Source organism: Pseudophryne corroboree, chromosome 12 (genome assembly GCF_028390025.1).
Source record: "Pseudophryne corroboree isolate aPseCor3 chromosome 12, aPseCor3.hap2, whole genome shotgun sequence".
Classification (NCBI taxonomy): domain Eukaryota; kingdom Metazoa; phylum Chordata; class Amphibia; order Anura; family Myobatrachidae; genus Pseudophryne; species Pseudophryne corroboree.
Genome location: NC_086455.1, coordinates 163,857,125 through 163,875,570, shown reverse-complemented (window position 1 = coordinate 163,875,570; position 18,446 = coordinate 163,857,125). Strand labels below are relative to the sequence as shown.

General features: G+C 47.1%; 1 protein-coding gene across 1 annotated transcript in view; it reads right to left on the bottom strand.

Moving 5' to 3' along the window:
• Positions 1 to 16,609, bottom strand: part of NID2 (nidogen 2) — a 122,199-nt gene extending 105,590 nt beyond the window's left edge. The window contains exons 1-2 of the mRNA XM_063948403.1: positions 16,190 to 16,609; positions 4,487 to 4,789 (exon numbers count right to left, since the gene is read on the bottom strand). Of these exons, the coding sequence (XP_063804473.1) occupies positions 4,487 to 4,789; positions 16,190 to 16,594 (708 nt within the window). The 5' untranslated portion in view covers positions 16,595 to 16,609. The remainder of the gene's footprint in view (positions 1 to 4,486; positions 4,790 to 16,189) is intronic.
• Positions 16,610 to 18,446: the final 1,837 nt, after the last annotated feature.

Below are 18,446 nucleotides of genomic sequence, written 5' to 3'. Positions count from 1 at the left end.
GGCTGAGGTAGGAGAAAAGTGCTGAACCCTGAAACAAACTGTTCTTGTAGTTCCATCCACCCTACATACAATTATACTCTAATATATTCTGTGTGTATGCCATGTGTTAAGGTGGCCGGAGTGCCCCCGCAGGGTGTAAGTCTCACCACCCTTTAGCTAATGGTTTAAAAAGTATAAAAAATACTTTTACTTATACACAAGGCCATTAACCAAACTGCACCATCATACATCTCCTCACTCATCTCAAAATATCTCCCAACCCGACCTCTTCGCTCTGAACAAGATCTCTGTCTCTCATCCACATGTATTACCTGTTCCCACTCAAAATTACAGAACTTTACCTGGGCTTCACCCACTCCGTGGAATGCCATCCCACTCACAATAAGACTCTCCTCTAGTCTCCAAACCTTTAAACGTTCCCGAGAAAACTCACCTCTTCAGACAAGCCTACCAAATTCCAGACCCACCCACATAACCTTCAGTGCTTCCCTATCTAATTACATCCCCTCTGTACAGTCCACATAACCTCACATTTTGTCTTCCAACATTGCGGGGTGATCATATCATACAACCCATTAAGAACCTAGAAATCTGGTGGACCATTATGCAACAGGTAGCATCTATCCTTGTGTATCAATGCCTATTTCCCTATAGATTGTAAACTTGCGAGCAAGAAACTGCTAATAAATAAATAAAGTCTTTTTATTTATTTATTTTTTTATCCAATCCGCAAAATAGTTGCCTTTAGATTACCAGTGAGCCAGTGGGAAGTCTACAGGCGCTGGCGGATGCAGGTTAAACAGCCCAAACCAAAACTGCATCTTTAAATGGGTGTCAACAGCCCCTCGCCCCGGCCCCCCGACATTCCAGAATTCCAGATAAGGGACAATAATCTGAAAGAGCCACCATTAGCTATGCATACAAGGTTACTGCCAGAATGACTTCCATATGGTGAATGAAAGATGAGGATTTTCCCCTCTCTACGTCACAGGCACAGCTGTGTCCTGGCCTCACATTAACAGGGTTTCAAGAAACACAATCTCTTACCATAAAAACAGTTTACAAGATATTTTGTTTTAACTTAAACAACTGTCCTCCAACAGTTCTCCCTCTAAACACGCATGCAACGTTCCCCCGACTCCAAAGACTTAACTAATTAGTTTACAAAAAGCTTTGTACAAATAAACTTAATAGGAAGTCAAAGTTTGCTCATTATAGGTCCTCCTTACCCCCAGAGAAGGGTTCACACTTGATCCTAGTAGGGGGTATAATGACGTTTTGGCGTAACAAACATCTGTAAGAGAGGGTCTGCTCAGCGTAAAAACTACAGAACAAATAGACCCTCCAGGCTATCTCATCATCCCCAATTCCAGCAACTCCCCCCCTCTCCCTTCCCCTCGACCATATGGGAACAAGATGGAAGCTGCGGCCTCTGGAGCAGAGAGCATGCTGGGAGAACCTGCGTGCAGTGAGTTGGGTAAGAGTTAAACAGTAGTATACGCCACTTTGAGTTTGTCCAGGGGATTTGACTATAATAACACAGACACTTAAGATGGGAAACAAGATCTGAGGTTGGAGAAGAGCCATTTACAGCTGAGTCAACAAGAGGGTATTAAAAGGGTCATTTGAAATCAAGGGTCAAGCTCCATGGGGTGGCAAGTTTAAAGAAAAGAAATGGCCTCATTTTCCAGATAAAGAGTCCTTCAGATTATAATATAATGCTAGGGATTATTTTCTTATCTGGGAGTTATCTGATCTCTATTGTACGAGACGGGATAAATAAAAATCTGTAAAATTTAATACACACACATATATACACATGTTGGCTAACTAACACTGGGATGCTGGTGAGTATTGTGGTATGGGTTAGGGTTCTTCTCCCCTTCTTCGATGTCAGGATGCAGTCATGTGAACGTATAGTAAGTATTCCCTAACATTATCTACTAAAGGTAACGGCAGGATATCAAATCATAGTGAAGATTGCTCAGGAGAGACAAGGATCATAAATGTACTGAAATTATCAATGACATAATGGAAAACATGATCAAAAATATATTGATCGCAGGAAAATGTTAATAGAAATGCAACAACCATGATCCAATAATGGAAAAAAAAAAAAAAAAAAAAGTTCAGTACACAATGCCCGTAAAGATGTAACACAAAAGGATTACCGGACGCAGGAACCGTGCCAGCCACGCAATGCGCATATCACCCAAACTTTTAAAGTAGATAGTCCAAAATGCGGGTGGAAAACCGTAATCATATGAAACCATCCATAAATCAGTGTAACACAATGCTGAGTGTGGATCGTTAGTTGACCATAATTTGGTAGACAACCACCAGTTTGACCCCATGCGGACAGCAGTGTCAAAAGGTTGGCAAGGTCAAATGGTCATCATATAAAAGGCAGACACCCGAAAACGTCGACAGGAAGATCAAATTTTTATTTTATTTTGTATGTTAAACCATGTATACAAAAAAAAAAAATTTATATATATATATATATATATATATATATATATATATATATATATATATATATATATAAAAATGAAAAAAAAAACTAAAGATGGGCACTCAATATCCATAAAATTACATTTTCTCGAATGAAGATAAAATCTCTTTAATTTACTCACAGACCATAGAAAAGTGCAAGTGTGCATATATTATAAGACAAAACTTTCTATCGTCTGTAAGTAAATTAGATTTTTTCTTCATTCAAGAAAATTTAATCTTTTGGATATTGAGTGTCCATCTTTAGTCTTTTTTATTGATTGATCCTTGGGATCTTAATGGAGCACCACACAGTTGTCAATTAATATACGGGTGCGGATTTAAAAACAAAAAATTATAGATATATATATTTATTACACACACACCAATATATATATTTTATTACACACACACACACCAATTACAGAACCTCCAACATGAGCCGCCCCACTAGGTACAAAATGCTCTGTTTCTGGACTTCCCTCTTAATTTATGATTTCCATCACCTGTGTTGAACTAGTTAAATGGTTTGAAAGCTGTTTCTTCACAGGTGATGGCAATCATAAATTAAGAGGGAACAGAAACAGAGCATTTTGTACCTAGTGGGGCGGCTCATGTTGGAGGTTCTGCAATCGTAAGCTCCAGCGACTTTACCTGCTGTGGTGCCTTCCTTGTGGGGGCTATCCCACCATGATACAAACAAAAGAAGAGGCGGCGCACTCAGACTTGCGATGTGTGATGAGCAAACACCCATCCAGGTGTGCTGTTTTAATGTGGGTTACGTTACGTTCCCCTTCCTCAGATGGTCTTCTTTTGTTTGTGTTCATAATTATTATTATATATATATATATATATATATATATATATATATATATATATATATATATATATATATATATATATATATATATATATATATATATATAATATAAAAAATTATGAACACAAACAAAAGAAGACCATCTGAGGAAAGGGAACGTAACGTAACCCACATTAAAACATATACATATATATACACACACCAAACTTAACAGGGGTATGAAAGTGAGCAATTAAGGTTAACAGTCAATATTTCAACCCCATATGGTCAAGATGTCAACAGGCCAGTGGTCTACACGAGTCATGTTTTTAGTTTTTTTTCATACTTTACCATCCACATGGACTACGATTGGGAATAGTAACCTGAGCCGAGCCCGGCGAGATACGAGAGTCTAGATGTTTCCACTAATTTGGCATTAAATATATATACACACACACACTACATACATTCAAATGTGCAAGGTAAGGGGGGGCCTCTGATAAACCACAGTAAGCCCACACCCTGGCCAAGGCAATTACAGAACATCTGAAATATCTGCTAAAAGACATCAACCAAGCAAGTCATCAATTTCTACGCGTTTCGCTTATTAGACAAACGTATCTACTGCAAAGTACTCGTATTTCAGCGAAACGCTACATTAATGATATATATTTAACCATTTACCTCATCCAAAACCATCCTCCTGGTCAGCGACGATGATGACACAATATTATCTGGAACACGTCACAAATACAACCTCACAGTCTTTAGAAAATAAAATCATTCTTCACTTTCTAACATTTTTGTTCAGAAATCCACGCTCGGTACACCACGGTGCTGGTCACAGATTGCAGAGAACAGGAGATGGAATGGCCACTCGTGGCTTCTTGATGAAACATGAATACGATAAACTGATCGCTGCCCTCTGAGAATACGCACAAACGCAGAACGCACACAGATAACTATACATAACATTTCCCTTATTTATAGACTTAGGGGAGATTTATCAAAGCTTGGAGAAAAGATAAAGCGGAGAGAGATAAAGTACCAACCAATCAGCTGCGGCCATTGTTCAAACCCAGCCTCTAACGTGGCAGCTAGGAGCAGATTGGCTGGTACTTTATCTCTCTCCACGCTTTGATAATTCTCCCCCTTAGCTCCAAGTAAGTAACATCCTTAGATTCTATAACTCACCCTATTGGAAGGATCTGCGTGCCGCGTCACTTCTTCATATGCCCCCACATTGTCCCACGTCACCAGGAAGACGTTGGTCGGAGAGAATGCAGCTTGTGGGAAACCTCTCTGGATTTGCCTGGCTGCAGCGCTGAGAATCTCCGGAGAGCTATCCTGCCGGTAGTAAATCTTCCCTCGCCCATTACTTGTGTCTATATCCGATAGGAATGGGGCGATCGCAGGGAAATCGGTGGGGAAACCGTCGTCCACGTACTGCGTTTCCCGGGGAAAGTACTGGGGCGAGATAATGCCATTGGTCCCTACCTGAAAATAGAAAAACACAAGTTTAGAACAGACAACCATAGGAGAATCTACTACGACAGGGACTGATTTACTGGGAATGTACGAAGAGGGACCATTTACACACAATACATACAAACATAATGGGGGAGATTTATCAAAGCTTTGGAGAGCGATAAATTGGAGGCAGATAGAGTACCAGCTCCTAACAGTCATTTTCCAAACACAACCGGTAACATGACGCTTAGGAGCCGATTGGTTATTACTTTATTTCTAGTCGAGACTTTCTCTCCAAGCTTTGGTTATTCTCCCCCACAGCCGACTTTTCAATCCCAACCTATTCAATTAGCTGCAGGGTTTACCCCCGGGCTAACTGTTGGCTAATTGCTGCGTGGCTGGTGAAACGCTCCGATTTCCTCACGCAGGAACCCCCGATTGTGCCTTTTCCTGTTGTGGGAATTCTTAGCGCATGAGGTTTGGCCTACACGAGACAATCATTCCATGTGTGATGTACCCATACAGATAGACACAAAACCAGCACATCATTCACATACAAGTGTACCCATGGCAAAAATTCAATTTCCAGCTTGTAATGCAATTACAGCGCAGTTACACCCGCCAGTGACAGACTCCCATTGTATCCCAGGGACAGGGAGCTCACGTTATAGAGCACTGGCTGCTTGTCGTCACTGTGCTGCTTCCCCAATACAGGAATATCAGCTGCTTGTCGTCACTGTGCTGCTTCCCAATACAGGAATATCGGCTGCTTGTCGTCACTGTGCTGCTTCCCCAATACAGGAATATCGGCTGCTTGTAGTCACTGTGCTGCTTCCCCAATACAGGAATATCGGCTGCTTGTAGTCACTGTGCTGCTTCCCCAATACAGGAATATCGGCTGCTTGTAGTCACTGTGCTGCTTCCCCAATACAGGAATATCAGCTGCTTGTAGTCACTGTGCTGCTTCCCCAATACAGGAATATCAGCTGCTTGTCGTCACTGTGCTGCTTCCCCAATACAGGAATATCAGCTGCTTGTCGTCACTGTGCTGCTTCCCCAATACAGGAATATCAGCTGCTTGTAGTTACTGTGCTGCTTCCCCAATACAGGAATATCGGCTGCTTGTAGTCACTGTGCTGCTTCCCCAATACAGGAATATCAGCTGCTTGTAGTCACTGTGCTGCTTCCCCAATACAGGAATATCGGCTGCTTGTAGTCACTGTGCTGCTTCCCCAATACAGGAATATCGGCTGCTTGTAGTCACTGTTCTGCTTCCCCAATACAGGAATATCGGCTGCTTGTAGTCACTGTTCTGCTTCCCCAATACAGGAATATCAGCTGCTTGTAGTCACTGTGCTGCTTCCCCAATACAGGAATATCAGCTGCTTGTAGTCACTGTGCTGCTTCCCCAATACAGGAATATCGGCTGCTTGTAGTTACTGTGCTGCTTCCCCAATACAGGAATATCAGCTGCTTGTCGTCACTGTGCTGCTTCCCAATACAGGAATATCAGCTGCTTGTCGTCACTGTGCTGCTTCCCCAATATATCAGCTGCTTGTCGTCACTGTGCTGCTTCCCCAATACAGGAATATCAGCTGCTTGTCGTTACTGTGCTGCTTCCCCAATACAGGAATATCGGCTGCTTGTAGTCACTGTGCTGCTTCCCCAATACAGGAATATCAGCTGCTTGTAGTCACTGTGCTGCTTCCCCAATACAGGAATATCGGCTGCTTGTAGTCACTGTGCTGCTTCCCCAATACAGGAATATCAGCTGCTTGTAGTCACTGTGCTGCTTCCCCAATACAGGAATATCAGCTGCTTGTAGTTACTGTGCTGCTTCCCCAATACAGGAATATCAGCTGCTTGTAGTTACTGTGCTGCTTCCCCAATACAGGAATATCGGCTGCTTGTAGTTACTGTGCTGCTTCCCCAATACAGGAATATCAGCTGCTTGTAGTCACTGTGCTGCTTCCCCAATACAGGAATATCGGCTGCTTGTAGTCACTGTGCTGCTTCCCCAATACAGGAATATCGGCTGCTTGTAGTCACTGTTCTGCTTCCCCAATACAGGAATATCAGCTGCTTGTAGTCACTGTGCTGCTTCCCCAATACAGGAATATCGGCTGCTTGTAGTCACTGTGCTGCTTCCCCAATACAGGAATATTGGCTGCTTGTAGTCACTGTTCTGCTTCCCCAATACAGGAATATCAGCTGCTTGTAGTCACTGTGCTGCTTCCCCAATACAGGAATATCAGCTGCTTGGGATAAATATAGGATGCAGCACAGCTTCTGATAGAGCTCCCAAATGTCAGTGTGCCAGTGTACAGCAGCTTCCGGGCACCCCCCAATGTCAGTGTGCCAGTGTACAGCAGCTTCTGGGCACCCCCCAATGTCAGTGTGCCAGTGTACAGCAGCTTCTGGGCACCCCCCAAATGTCAGCATGCCAGTGTACAGCAGTTTCCGGGCACCCCCCAAATGTCAGCATGCCAGTGTACAACAGCTTCTGGAAACCCCCCAAATGTGAGTGCACAGCAGCTTCTGGGTCCCCCCAAAGTGTATGTACAGCAGATTTCAGTGAACCCCCACAAAAGTCAGTGTGCCACGGCTTCTGGGTCCCCAGCAAATGTCAATGCTCCAGAGCTTCTGGGACCCCCCAAATGTGCCACAGTTTCCCCCTCCTCACATGTCAGTGTGCCGCAGAGATGGCCTCTACGTAGTCACAAAGAGATGACCAGTTCATACATTTTATATACTACGTACACTGAGATGAGCTCTGTACGGTACAGGGATATCTATATATCTATTTATACGAGGGGTTATTGATAAGTAACCGCGTTTGAAGACAGATGGCGCCACTGACGTCAAACCTGTACAACAGCGTTTAGTGTCATCTGTCAAACAACGACTGGCAGAATTTCAGATAAATTCATCATGTACTTGTGGTTTGGTAGCTGCTGGAAGTGAGCAAGTTTGAGTTTTTTCTAACCACGGAGAAAGAGCAGTTCCCATCGGTGAGAGGATTCTTGTTTTTGGATGGAAAGACGCGTGAGGAAAGCAATGAAAAGTTGGAAGCCGTTTATGGGACCTTTCACCTTCGAAGACAACCAAGCGTGGTCGTACATCCGTCCTGGAAAAAGAGCGTCCAGGTCGACCAACTGAGGTGACTACGGATGAAATGGTCAACAAAACCCATGATATCGTCTTGGCAGACTGGTGAGTGAAGATCAGAGAGATTGTTGAGATCGTAGGCATCTCATTTGAACGTGTGCAGAATATCCTACATGAGCATTTGGGCATGACAAAGCTATCGGCAAGATGGGTGCCGCGTTTGCTCACTGTGAACAAGCAGAATCAAATGACCACCTCGAAGCAGTATTTGGACCTGTTCAAGCACAATCCGAAGGAGTTTCTGCGCCGGTTCGTGACTGTTGAGGAAACATGGATCACTACACACCAGAAATGAAGGAACAGTCAAAACAGTGGACTTGACCCGGCGAATGCGCAACAAAAAAAGCGAAGACAGTTCTATCGGCCGGAAAGGTCATGGCCACCGTTTTCTGGGATTCAAAAGGCATAATCTTCATCGACTATTTGGAAAAGTGAAGAACGATCACAGGGCAGTATTATGCCCAATTACTGGGCAAATTCGATGACGCATTGAAGAGAAAACAGCCACACTTGGCGAAGAAAAAAGTGCTGTTCCACCACGACAATGCGCCGCCACACTCGTCCCACGTCGCTACAGCAAAATTGGTGGTATTGGGCTGGGAATTGCTGCCACATCCGCAGTATTCTCCAGATTTGGTCCCCTGCAACCTCTTCCTGTTTCCAAACATGAAAAAAATGGCTCGGCGGAAAGAGATTCGCATCAAACGAGGAGGGCATCGCTGAAACTGTAGCCTATTTTGCAGAGTTCGACAAATTCTATTTTTTGGAGGGCTTAAAAAAAGTTGGAATATCGCTGGGCCAAGTGTATCGAGCTAAAAGGGGACTATGCTGAAAAATAAATAAAAATTTTCCCAATAAATTTGTTTTTCCTAACACGGGTATTTATCAATCACCGCTCTTACACACACAGTGTCAATGGGTTGTGTATGTATAAGTATTCACAGCCCCTACCATGAAGCTCAGAATTGAGCTCAGGTGCATCCTGTTTCCACTGATCATCCATGAGATGTTCCTACAGCTTAATTGGAATCCACTTGTGGTAAATTCAGTTGATTGGACATGATTTGGAAAGGCACGCACCTGTCTATATAAGGTCCCACACTTGACAGTTCATGTCTGAGCACAAACCAAGCATGAAGTCAAAGGAAATGCCGGTAGACCTCCGAGACAGGATTGTCTTGAGGCACAAATCTGGGGAAGGGTATAGAAAAATATCTGCTACATTGAAGGTCCCAATGAGCACAGTGGCCTCCATCATCCGTAAATGGAAGACGTTCGGAATCACCAGGACTCTTCCTAGAGCTGGCCAGCCATCTCAACTGAGCGACCGGGGGAGAAGGACCCTAGTCAGGGAGGTGACCAAGAACCAATGGTCACTCTGTCAGAGCTACAGCATTCCTCTGTGGAGAGAGGAGAACCTTCCAGAAGGACAACCATCTCTGCAGCAATCCACCCATCAGGCCTGTATGGTAGAGTGGCCAGACAGAAGCCACTCCTTAGTAAAAAGCACATGGCAGCCCACCTGGAGTTTGCCAAAATGCACCTGAAGGACTCTCAGACCGAGAGAAACAAAATTTGCTGGTCTGACGAGACAGGCACCTAGTGACGGTCAGTATACATTATATACACCATATATAGGCACACAGAGATCAGGAGCTGGGTACATTATATACAGGCACAAAGTGACGGTCAGTATACATTATATATACCATATATAGGCACACAGATCAGGAGCTGGGTACATTATATACAGGCACATAGTGACGGTCAGTATACATTATATACACCATATATAGGCACACAGATCAGGAGCTGGGTACATTATATACAGGCACATACTGACGGTCAGTATACATTATATACACCATATATAGACACACAGATCAGGAGTGGGTACATTATATATAGGCACCTAGTGATGGTCAGTATACATTATATACACCATATATAGGCACACAGATCAGGAGCTGGGTACATTATATACAGGCACATAGTGACGGTCAGTGTACATTATATACACCATATATAGGCACATAGAGCAGGAGCTGGGTACATTATATATAGGCACCTAGTGATGGGGAGTGGGGGTTCCGGATACATTACATACACACATAGTGATGAGAGGGGTCCGGGTACATTATATATAGGGGCATAGTGATGAGGTGGGGGGGGGGGGTCTGGGTACATTATATAGAGGCATAGTGATGGGCTGTATACATACATTGCACACAGATGAGGGAAGTTCAGGTACATTATATATGGGCACATAGTGATGAGGATCTGGGCACACATATGGGCTGTATACAGATTAGGGGGTCCGGGTACACTATATATGGGCTGTACACAGATTAGGGGGGTCCGGGTACATTATATATGGGCTGTACACAGATTAGGGGGGTCCGGGTACATTATATATGGGCTGTACACAGATTAGGGGGGTCCGGGTACATTATATATGGGCTATACACAGATTAGGGGGGTCCGGGTACATTATATATGGGCTGTACACAGATGAGGGGGGTCCGGGTACATTATATATGGGCTGTACACAGATATGAGGAGGGTCCGGGTACATTATATATGGGCTGTACACAGATGAGGGGGGTCCGGGTACATTATATATGGTCACACAGAGATGAGGGGGGGTCCGGGTACACTATATATGGGCTGTACACAGAGATGAGGGGGGTCCGGGTACATTATATATGGGCTGTACACAGATGAGGGGGGTCCGGGTACATTATATATGGGCTGTACACAGATGAGGGGGTTCCGGGTACATTATATATGGGCTGTACACAGATATGAGGAGGGTCCAGTTACATTATATATGGGCTGTACACAGATGAGGGGGGTCCGGGTACATTATATATGGGCTGTACACAGATGAGGGGGGTCCGGGTACATTATATATGGGCTGTACACAGATGAGGGGGGTCCGGGTACATTATATATGGGCTGTACACAGATATGAGGAGGGTCCAGTTACATTATATATGGGCTGTACACAGATGAGGGGGGTCCGGGTACATTATATATGGGCTGTACACAGATATGAGGGGGGGTCCGGGTACATTATATATGGGCTGTACACAGATATAAGGGGGGTCCGGGTACACTATATATGGGCTGTACACAGATATGAGGGGGGTCTAGGTACATTATATATGGTCACACAGAGATGAGGGGGGTCCGGGTACACTATATATGGGCTGTATACATATGAGGGGGTCCGGGTACATTATATATGGGCTGTACACAGATGAGGGGGGTCTGGGTACACTATATATGAGCTGTACACAGATAAGGGGGGTCTGGGTACATTATATATGGGCTGTACACAGATGAGGGGGGTCCAGGTACACTATATATGGGCTGTACACAGATAAGGGGGGTCTGGGTACATTATATGTGGGCTGTACACAGATGAGGGGGGTCCGGGTACACTATATATGGGCTGTACACAGATATGAGGGGGGTCCGGGTACATTATATATGGGCTGTACACAGAGATGAGGGGGGTCCGGGTACATTATATATGGGCTGTACACAGATGAGGGGGGTCCGGGTACATTATATATGGGCTGTACACAGATTAGGGGGGTCCGGGTACATTATATATGGGCTGTACACAGATTAGGGGGGTCCGGGTACATTATATATGGGCTGTACACAGATTAGGGGGGTCCGGGTACATTATATATGGGCTGTACACAGATTAGGGGGGTCCGGGTACATTATATATGGGCTGTACACAGATGAGGGGGGTCCGGGTACATTATATATGGGCTGTACACAGATGAGGGGGGTCCGGGTACATTATATATGGGCTGTACACAGATATGAGGAGGGTCCGGGTACATTATATATGGGCTGTACACAGATGAGGGGGGTCCGGGTACATTATATATGGTCACACAGAGATGAGGGGGGTCCGGGTACACTATATATGGGCTGTACACAGAGATGAGGGGGGTCCGGGTACATTATATATGGGCTGTACACAGATATGAGGGGGGTCCGGGTACACTATATATGGGCTGTACACAGATACGGGGGGTCTGGGTACATTATATATGGGCTGTACACAGATGAGGGGGGTCCGGGTACATTATATATGGGCTGTACACAGATATGAGGGGGGTCCGGGTACACTATATATGGGCTGTACACAGATGAGGGGGGTCCGGGTACACTATATATGGGCTGTACACAGATGAAGGGGGTCCGGGTACATTATATATGGGCACCCAGAGATGAGGGGGGTCCAGGTACACTATACATGGGCTGTACATAGATGAGGGGGGTCCGGGTACATTATATATGGGCTGTACACAGATGAGGAGGTCCGGGTACATTATATATGGGCTGTACACAGATGAGGGGGGTCCGGGTACACAATATATGGGCTGTACACAGATATGAGGGGGGTCCGGGTACATTATATATGGGCTGTACACAGATGAGGGGGTCTGGGTACATTATATATGGGCTGTACACAGATGAGGGGGTCCGGGTACACTATATATGGGCTGTACACAGATTAGGGAGGTCCGGGTACACTATATATGGGCTGTACACAGATGAGGGGGTCCGGGTACACTATATATGGGCTGTACACAGATGAGGGGGTCCGGGTACACTATATATGGGCTGTACACAGATGAGGGGGTCCGGGTACACTATATATGGGCTGTACACAGATGAGGGGGTCTGGGTACATTATATATGGGCTGTACACAGATGAGGGGGTCTGGGTACATTATATATGGGCTGTACACAGATGAGGGGGGTCCGGGTACATTATATATGGGCACACACAGATGAGGGGGGTCTGGGTACATTATATATGGGCTGTACACAGATGAGGGGGGTCCGGGTACATTATATATGGGCACACACAGATGAAGGGGGTCCGGGTACATTATATATGGGCTGTACACAGATGAGGGGGTCCGGGTACACTATATATGGGCTGTACACAAATGAGGGGTTCCGGGTACATTATATATGGGCACACAGAGATGAGGGGGGTCCGGGTACATTATATATGGGCACACACACAGATGAAGGGGGTCCGGGTACATTATATATGGGCTGTACACAGATGAAGGGGGTCCGGGTACATTATATATGGGCTGTACACAGATGAGGGGGTTCGGGTACACTATATATGGGCTGTACACAAATGAGGGGTTCCGGGTACATTATATATGGGCACACAGAGATGAGGGGGGGTCCGGGTACACTATATATGGGCACATAGTGATGGGCTGTACACAGATGAGGGGGGTCCAGGTACAATATATATGGGCACACAGCTATGAGGGGGGTCCGGGTACACTATATATGTGCACACAGAGATAAGGGGGTCCGGGTACACTATATATGGGCTGTACACAGATAAGGGGGTCCGGGTACACTATATATGGGCTGTACACAGACGAGGGGGATCTGGGTACATTATATATGGGCACACAGATGAGGGGGGTCCGGGTACACTATATATGGGCACATAGTGATGAGGGGTTCCGGGTACACTATATATGGGCATATAGTGATGAGGGGGTCCGGGTACACTATATATGGGCTGTACACAGATGAGGGGGGTCCGGGTACATTATATATGGGCTGTACACAGATGAGGGGGGTCCGGGTACATTATATATGGGCTGTACACAGATGAGGGGGGTCCGGGTACACAATATATGGGCTGTACACAGATGAGGGGGGTCCGGGTACACTATATATGGGCTGTACACAGATAAGGGGGTCCGAGTACACTATATATGGGCTGTACACAGATGAAGGGGGTCCGGGTACACTATATATGGGCTGTACACAGATGAGGGGGGTCTGGGTACACTATATATGGGCTGTACACAGATGAGGGGGGTTCGGGTACACTATATATGGGCTGTACACAAATGAGGGGTTCCGGGTACATTATATATGGGCACACAGAGATGAGGGGGGGTCCGGGTACACTATATATGGGCACATAGTGATGGGCTGTACACAGATGAGGGGAGTCCGGGTACACTATATATGGGCACATAGTGATGGGCTGTACACAGATGAGGGGGGTCCGGGTACACTATATATGGGCACATAGTGATGGGCTGTACACAGATGAGGGGGGTCCGGGTACATTATATATGGGCTGTACACAGAGATGAGGGGGGGTTTGGGTACACTATATATGGGCACATAGTGATGGGCTGTACACAGATGAGGGGGGTCCGGGTACACTATATATGGGCACATAGTGATGGGCAGTACACAGATGAGGGGGGTCCGGGTACACTATATATGGGCACATAGTGATGGGCTGTACACAGATGAGGGGGGGTTTGGGTACACTATATATGGGCACATAGTGATGGGCTGTACACAGATGAGGGGGGTCCGGGTACATTATATATGGGCTGTACACAGAGATGAGGGGGGGGTTTGGGTACACTATATATGGGCACATAGTGATGGGCTGTACACAGATGAGGGGGTCCGGGTACACTATATATGGGCACATAGTGATGGGCTGTACACAGATGAGGGAGGTACGGGTACACTATATATGGGCACATAGTGATGGGCTGTACACAGATGAGGGGGGTACGGGTACACTATATATGGGCACATAGTGATGGGCAGTACACAGATGAGGGGGGTCCGGGTACACTATATATGGGCACATAGTGATGGGCAGTACACAGATGAGGGGGGTCCGGGTACACTATATATGGGCACATAGTGATGGGCAGTACACAGATGAGGGGGGTCCGGGTACACTATATATGGGCACATAGTGATGGGCTGTACACAGATGAGGGGGGTACGGGTACACTATATATGGGCACATAGTGATGGGCTGTACACAGATGAGGGGGTCCGGGTACACTATATGGGCACATAGTGATGGGCTGTACACAGATGAGAGGGGTACGGGTACACTATATATGGGCACATAGTGATGGGCTGTACACAGATGAGGGGGGTCCGGGTACATTATATATGGGCACATAGTGATGGGCAGTACACAGATGAGGGGGGTCCGGGTACACTATATATGGGCACATAGTGATGGGCTGTACACAGATGAGGGGGTACGGGTACACTATATATGGGCATATAGTGATGGGCTGTACACAGATGAGGGGGGTCCGGGTACATTATATATGGGCTGTACACAGAGATGAGGGGGGGTTTGGGTACACTATATATGGGCACATAGTGATGGGCTGTACACAGATGAGGGGGTCCGGGTACACTATATATGGGCACATAGTGATGGGCTGTACACAGATGAGGGGGTCCGGGTACACTATATATGGGCACATAGTGATGGGCTGTACACAGATAAGGGGGGTCCGGGTACATTATATATGGGCTATACACAGAGATGAGGGGGGGTTTGGGTACACTATATATGGGCACATAGTGATGGGCAGTACACAGGAGGGGGGTACGGGTACACTATATATGGGCACATAGTGATGGGCTGTACACAGATGAGGGGGGTACGGGTACACTATATATGGGCACATAGTGATGGCCTGTACACAGATGAGGGGGGTCCGGGTACATTATATATGGGCTGTACACAGATGAGGGGGGTCCGGGTACATTATATATGGGCACACACAGATGAGGGGGGTCCGGGTACATTATATATGGGCACATAGTGATGGGCTGTACACAGATGAGGGGGGTACGGGTACACTATATATGGGCACATAGTGATGGGCTGCATACAGATGACTGGGGTCCGGGTACACTATATATGGGCTGTACACAGATGAGGGGGGTCCGGGTACATTATATATGGGCTGTACACAGATGAGGGGGGACCGGGTACATTATATATGGGCTGTACACAGATGAGGGGGGACCGGGTACATTATATATGGGCTGTACACAGATGAGGGGGGTCTGGGTACATTATATATGGGCTGTACACAGATGAGGGGGGTCCGGGTACACTATATATGGGCACATAGTGATGGGCTGCATACAGATGACTGGGGTCCGGGTACACTATATATGGGCTGTACACAGATGAGGGGGGTCCGGGTACATTATATATGGGCTGTACACAGATGAGGGGGGACCGGGTACATTATATATGGGCTGTACACAGATGAGGGGGGTCTGGGTACATTATATATGGGCTGTACACAGATGAGGGGGGTCCGGGTACACTATATATGGGCACATAGTGATGGGCTGCATACAGATGACTGGGGTCCGGGTACTTACATAGAGTCCCGTCAGCTCAGCCTCGTAGAAGAGCAGCGGCTGTGCCAGCCTCACCAGCTCCGAGGTCTCGTCGTCCCCGTCCGGCAGCAGCCGGTCCCCCGAGCGCTCCCCGTAGGGGAAAAGGTCCAGCCGGGAGAGGGCGGCGGTGCAGGCCAGCAGGCAGTGCAGGTGGAGCAGCAGATGGAGCGCCCGGTCCCGCATGGTGACTGGCAGCCGGAGGCAGGGGGGATACTGAGCGCCGCACTCAGCAATACTGACCCGGGACCTTCCACATGATCCGACCCCCAGGCGGCTCCCAGCGGGGTGGGCGGGACCGGCCGCTTCCCAGGGCGGGGATAGAGGCCGGCACAGGGACCGGGGAACATCTGCCTGATGCTGCTGCTGCTGCTGCTCCTCCGATCCCATCGTACGAGGGGGTTGTGTGCGATCTGCTCGCTGGAGACTGGTCAGACAGTCTGTATAAAGGTAGCACTGTATACTTGCCTATCTGACCCTCTCCATGAGGTAGAAATGCTCTGTTCCTGGGCTTTCCTGGTAATGTATGATTGCCATCACCTGTGGTGAGCTAGTTAATTGATAAGAAAGGTGTTTCACCACAGGTGATGGCAATCATACATTACCAGGAAAGCCCAGGAACAGAGCATTTCTACCTCATGGAGAGGGGCAGGTTGGCAAGTATGTAGCACTGTATGGAGCCAATTAACAGGATATTTTAAGTCAGTAAACCAATATTTATATCTTGCTTCCCTGACGCAATTTGTGTAGTGGCCAGACCACTTTTTGGTCCCCCAAGGGACCCTGCTCCTCCCACTATATAACTCTCAGTCTGTGGCTTCCTGCTGCCTCCATTCCCCTTCTCACAACATGTCACTTCCCCTGTCACATACAGCCCTGTCCTCACTGACACACCCCTCATCTCCTGATATACTCTGTGCTGCTGGGGGACCCTGCTCCTCCCACTATATAACTCTCAGTCTGTGTCTCCCTGCTGCCTCCATTCCCCTCCTCACATCATGTCACTGCCCCTGTCACATGCAGCCCTGTCCTCACTGACACATCACTCATCTCCTGATATACTCTGTGCTGCTGGGGACCCTGCTCCTCCCACTATATAACTCTCAGTCTGTGGCTTCCTGCTGCCTCCATTCCCCTCCTCACATCATGTCACTGCCCCTGTCACATGCAGCCCTGTCCTCACTGACACATCACTCATCTCCTGATATCCTCTGTGCTGCTGGGGACCCTGCTCCTCCCACTATATAACTCTCAGTCTGTGGCTTCCTGCTGCCTCCATTCCCCTCCTCACATCATATCACTGCCCCTGTCACATGCAGCCCTGTCCTCACTGACACATCACTCATCTCCTGATATACTCTGTGCTGCTGGGGACCCTGCTCTTTCCACTATATAGCTCTCAGTCTGTGGCTTCCTGCTGCCTCCATTCCCCTCCTCACATCATGTCACTGCCCCTGTCACATGCAGCCCTGTCCTCACTGACACATCACTCATCTCCTGATATACTCTGTGCTGCTGGGGACCCTGCTCCTTCCACTATATAACTCTCAGTCTGTGTCTTCCTGCTGCCTCCATTCCCCTCCTCACATCATGTCACTGCCCCTGTCACATGCAGCCCTGTCGTCACTGACCTATCATGCATGTCCTGATATACTCTGTGCTGTTGGCCCACCCCTGGGGGTGCTAGTGGTATGTTACCCCCACAGTGTTTGTTTCCAGCTTGTAAGTATATGTGTATCAAGTTTTTTGTAAATTGGTCCAGGCATTCGGGAGTTATGCTGTCTCCTGAAATAATCTGTGCTGCTGTCCCACCCCTAGGGGTGTCTGCCCCCCGCAGTGTTTGTTTCCAGAGTGTAAGGCATATGTATACCAATTTTGGAGTACATGGGTCCAGCAATTTCCAGAGTTATGCTGTCTCCTGATATACTCTGTGCTGCTGTCTCCGCCCCTAGCTGTGCTAGGGATTTCTAATTGTTTTAGTTGCCACGGCGTGTTTTAATACGCTCCTATGTGAAATTTCACGATCTTCGCTTGTGAACTGTGGATTTGTATAGAAAGACAGAAGGACAGACTTTCGCTTTTATATAGTCACACACACATATACTATACATTAAAGTACAGTAAGGGCTGTAACACACACTCCGGTTTTTCCCGGATGGCAAAAAGCCGGACAAACTTTGTCCGGCTTTTTGCCATCCGGGAGAAACCGGCAGAGTCGCTCACACAGGACGGCTTTGAGCCG